Source organism: Micropterus dolomieu, linkage group LG21 (assembly GCF_021292245.1).
Source record: "Micropterus dolomieu isolate WLL.071019.BEF.003 ecotype Adirondacks linkage group LG21, ASM2129224v1, whole genome shotgun sequence".
NCBI lineage: Eukaryota > Metazoa > Chordata > Actinopteri > Centrarchiformes > Centrarchidae > Micropterus > Micropterus dolomieu.
In genome coordinates, this window is record NC_060170.1 from 9,114,777 (window position 1) to 9,119,891 (window position 5,115).

At 39.8% G+C, this 5,115-nt stretch overlaps 1 protein-coding gene across 1 annotated transcript in view; it reads left to right on the forward strand.

Moving 5' to 3' along the window:
• The window catches only part of LOC123959811, a 10,898-nt gene extending 7,957 nt beyond the window's left edge, over positions 1–2,941 (forward strand). Inside the window, exons 4-7 of the mRNA XM_046034097.1 lie at positions 108–243; positions 1,815–1,941; positions 2,053–2,167; positions 2,509–2,941. Of these exons, the coding sequence (XP_045890053.1) occupies positions 108–243; positions 1,815–1,941; positions 2,053–2,167; positions 2,509–2,541 (411 nt within the window). The 3' untranslated portion in view covers positions 2,542–2,941. The remainder of the gene's footprint in view (positions 1–107; positions 244–1,814; positions 1,942–2,052; positions 2,168–2,508) is intronic.
• The last annotated feature ends 2,174 nt before the right edge of the window (positions 2,942–5,115 follow it).

Consider the following 5,115-nt stretch of genomic DNA (forward strand, 5'->3'; position numbering starts at 1 on the left):
GGGGAGGAGGAAAGAAAGGAAAAGTGAAACTAAGTGGACACTGTATATAAGACCTGCCAGACCAGAGGCAGTCACCTCACTTCCTTTGCCACTGTAGGTGTTGAAAGGAAGAACAGGCTCAACAGCAGGCAGCTTCCAGAAAGACAAAAGAGACAACCTCACCAGCTCAGCGACCAGACATGGCTCCGTGGGGTGACGCCAAGCTCTTCTTCTGCATCCTCTTCATCACCTGTTGCTGCACAGGTGAGTTTTTTTTTTTTCAGGCATCCTCCTCAGCTAATCATCAGACTCTAACAGTAATGCTTTTATCTTCCATCTTCCTAAAGCATAGAGTAAAATGAGTCACTGCCAAACCAATGTTTTTGAGCTGAAATTTATCTGAACAAACACAACTGGAACGACTCCAAAGGGAAGCAGTGGTTTGCAAAGTGAGCAGCGAAAAGAGGACATTTTTTGACTTTTTGACTGGTGGTGTTAATATTTCTCTAGTCCAAAATTGTGTCCAAGAGGCACGTGACACCCTCTTTCATTAGACTCTTAATCCAAATAAGAAAATATCCAAAGAAAAAAAAACCTTTAAGAGGACAAAAGAGAAAAAAAAACAAGAACCCAGACATGCAATAGGTGCCTGGCACAGCAGACAAAAGTAGCCATAGCAGTAGAAGAAACAGAGCAACAGCAAATAGAGTTAAAGTACATAAGATAAAGTACATATTAAGTCAAATAGTAGTTAATTAATGCTGTAATAGTATGCAGCACAGCAGGAAAATTGTATAATGCCGTTTTGTCATATCTGAATGTTATTTATCAGTGCAAAGTAACAGAGCAAATACTGTGGTGAGAGAGAGATTTCTTCATGCGGGGTGTGCTGCCGGTATTCCCCTCTGCTCAGCTCATACTTAATAGATGAAAGTTTAAGGTTAACCGCTGGAACAGCAACAACTCAAAGCATGTGTGGGAGTGTTTTGTTGTGATGTGCCTGCATCCTGCACTTGTCAGTCATAGACGACGTCACTACATCCTGCGAATGATGATAAGTTTCCCTTGAGCAAAGCTCTTTACCACCGATTTGCTCCATGAATTTCCTCTTGTGGGATAAGTACACTTTATTTGACTGCAGCAGTTACATCTTTTTTTTCCCGAGCACAAAAGGAGACACTGGGTCAGCCTTGTCTCAGGAGCTACTCCAAATAAATCTCATGTCACCTGTTACACTTTTTGACAAGTTTTAACCAGATGTCCATCCTGTGTTCCTGCTATAAAAGCCTAGCGGCTCAAATGTTTGATGGGCTGGAAAGTGCCAGCATGCCACACCCCATCATTCGCCCACACACATTCAGAACAGCCTCATGCAACCTCATTAACAAAAGAACTTCTGTTTAACAGTAGTTTTGAATTGCATTTAGGGGATTGGTAGTGACTTATTACACACATTATTGAGCTTTTCCTGTATTTAATGTGATCAAATCCTAACTCTCTGAAGCCATAAAAGGTGTTGTTATGTCCCTCTACACGAAGATAAACTGTAGTTGTTTTATATTGCTTACAAGGGATTTCAATACTGACATGTCTCAAAACTTCTCAAACCACTACCGAATTCTCCTCCTCTACACTGTGCACCCACATGCTCAGTACGCTCCAGTCAGTCCTCATTTAGCAAAAGTACACCTAAACTTCCTCTGCTGGAGCTTCAAAGCTTTGAGGAGGGCGGCAGCGCCACATGGAAACCGTGTATTTGGTCACATTGTGGGGATATGGCAGGATATGGCAGTGTCAGTTTATGCTGAACTGATCTGATCATCTCTCTCTTATAGTGACATGGGCGCAGATACCCATGGACTGCTGCTTGTCGGTCAAACCCACCAACCCAATGGACAAAAAGGCTTTTGCAGACTACCGTCAACAGATCAAGGGGCAGGGCTGTCCTGTCAATGCCATGATGTAAGTTGAGGTGGTGCGCTGTATCTAACCAGTAAATGGGACTGTACAAACACAATTCTTTGCAAGTTATCTCGTTCTCACCCTGATCTGGATCGTTTCTTGTTTTTGCAGTTTGGTGACCAGAAATGGCAAGAAACTCTGCGTGCCCGACAACGAACCGTGGATCCAGGAAGTGGTGAAGCATGTGGATACCCTGAAGAAATACTGCAAGAAACAAAACTACAAGGTATCATGTCTTAAGATGATATGCAGCACTTCATAAGGTCCCATTTTTGTCTGTGTGCTAAATATGGAGCTGGAGCCAGAAGTCGATTAGCTTAGCTTGGCATAAAGACTGGAAACAGATGGGAAACAGCTCCCTGTGATGCAACACTTCTATTTTTTTTTATCCATCTTACGCCTTGCCGTTGATCCATGTGCTTTTACTTTTATAAGGAACTTTCTTTCTTTTCTTTTTTTCTGTAAAGCAATTCACAAGCAAGATTTCTAGTAAAAGCACTGGAGCTTCAGTTTGAAAACAGTAATGAAATTGCTGGCTTTCGTTTCTAAATATTTGTGTGTCCACAGGGTAAACGCTGCGCTGGAGTGACGCCTGAGTAAACTTAGAGGGACTTGTGACCCCTTCAGCAACAACAAGAGAGTGGACCGCTGCAAGTCAGGAAGGGGACAAGGCGGATCAAACCAACGAACTAACAGGCGCAAATGATTAAGTTTTATTGATTCCTCCTGTTATTAAAGAGTGCTTTCTTTATTTTTCTATCTTATTTTATAAAGTGATGTTTGGGTCTGAATGAAAATGAAACACTTTGAAGGATATTTTTTTGTGGCATTTATGTTTTAGGAGATCAAGGATTGTGGGCGAAATATCAAAGTTTAAAATGTGAATGTTTGGTAAGAGTGTGTAACTCCAAACAACTGAACAACTCAGGCAGTTTGTTGTATTCATTTCTTTGATGGGTGACCTCATTCAAAATAAAGCCGTTGTTTTTTCACACCCTGATCAAGTCTGTCTTTCTTAATCAATGACTACTCTTCACTCTGTTGGAGCAAAAATGAGGCCTGGAGACGTTCTTATAGTTTTTCTTGTTTAGAAAAAATGACTAAATGGCTAAATATAATCCTCAGCCCACGTAGTTCCTACCACTGCTTCTGTTTTGTTCAGCTGTCCACACATGAGGAACCAAACATCAACATAATAGCCACATGTGTGGATTAAAGGTTGTATGACATAACTCTAGATTTTAGATTCTATCATGCATTCAGTTCTCATAACTCAGATCCATTTATTCAGAAGAGGACAATAATACAATAGAACTACATGAACAAACAACTGCTCCCTATCCTAACATGCATGCTGGGAACACACCCCACATGACACTTCGGGAAATTCTTTTTTGTATGCTGTTTTCGTGCATCTGTTTTTTCAACATTGAAGATTTTTTTATGGTCTAGCCATGCTATTGCCCTTTTACTTTGTCCAAACTTTGGTTTACAACCAAATACTTGCAAAAAGAATGGCACACCCATTAGATAAGATAAGAAAAAAAATATGTTCCTTTATTTCCCGTAGGGGAAATTTAAGTTGGAACAGCAGCACAGGGGAATGTAGGGCAAAGAGTAAAAGAAAGAATACAATACAATAAAGTTAGAATCTATGAACAAATCAGAATCAGATATAAAATATACACACTTTATACAATCGAAAATAAAATATGATATCCAATGTGTGTATCGGTAAGCCTACATGTGCAAAGTTTTTTTTTTTTCGTGAACAATTTTTTATTTGGTTCCATATTAACAGACAGAAAAGGGGAAAAAATATAAAAGAAAGGCGTATACATGTACAAAAATACAATGTACACACCCTCATTCCCTCACTCACTCACCTCAACCTACACAAGCACACCCAACCACACACATGCACACAGACAATATAAACAAAACTAACACAATTTGTACTTTATCTAATCCCCCCTACCCTACTACTGAGTGATCTACCATGCCCCCCCCCACTCAGAGAGCTCTAAAGTAAGAATATCTAACAGCAAGTTCCACCAGTGGTGTAGTGAAAGAGTATGTGGTGGTATTTCACAAGCATAATACGAGACAGGAAGGAATCTCTTTACTAAGTATTCAGATAAGATTTAGTAACTTGTGACCAAAAGGACTGTACTTCAGAGCATTCCCAAAACATGTGAAGAAAAGTACCTATACTGCCCTGTGAACACAGTTGACAGAGCGGAGATGACTCTAACTTAATCAAATGTCTAATTCTGGGTGTTAAATAAGTTCTATATACAAATCTTAAGTGAATGTATCCCAAGAAAGTGTAGTTTCCCAAGCTATTGTAGGGGAAATTAAGCTATAATCATTTTGCCAGATTGTTTGAATTGCAATTGGTTTATAGGAACTTTGCTTTATTTGATACATTATATATTATATATTTGAGCCCGGCAGCTCCATTTTGAGAAACGTGAAGTTAGCGAAGCCAGCGGCCATAGTTAAGTGCATCATTGAGTCTTATTTGAAACTGCTGGCTAAGGATAAACGTAAATACAGTAAGATTGTTATTCACGTCGGCGGTAATGACTCCCGGTTATGCCAATCGGAGGTCACTAAGATTAATGTTGAGTCGGTGTGTACATACAGTGGGTACGGAAAGTATTCAGACCCCTTTCAATTTTTCACTCTTTGTTTCATTGCAGCCATTTTCCAAAAATCAAAAAAGTTAATTTTATTTCTCAGTAATGTACACTCAGCACCCAGAAATGTAGAAATTTTTGCAAATTTATTAAAAAAGAAAAACTGAAATATCACATGGTCATAAGTATTCAGACCCTTTGCCGTGACACTCATATTTAACTCAGGTGCTGTCTATTTCTTCTGATCATCCTTGAGATGGTTCTACACCTTCATTTGAGTCCAGCTGTGTTTGATTATACTGATTGGACTTGATTAGGAAAGCCACACACCTGTCTATATAAGACCTTACAGCTCACAGTGCATGTCAGAGCAAATGAGAATCATGAGGTCAAAGGAACTGCCTGAAGAGCTCAGAGACAGAATTGTGGCAAGGCACAGATCTGGCCAAGGTTACAAAAAAATTTCTGCTGCACTTAAGGTTCCTAAGAGCACAGTGGCCTCCATAATCCTCAAATGGAAGACGTTTGGGAC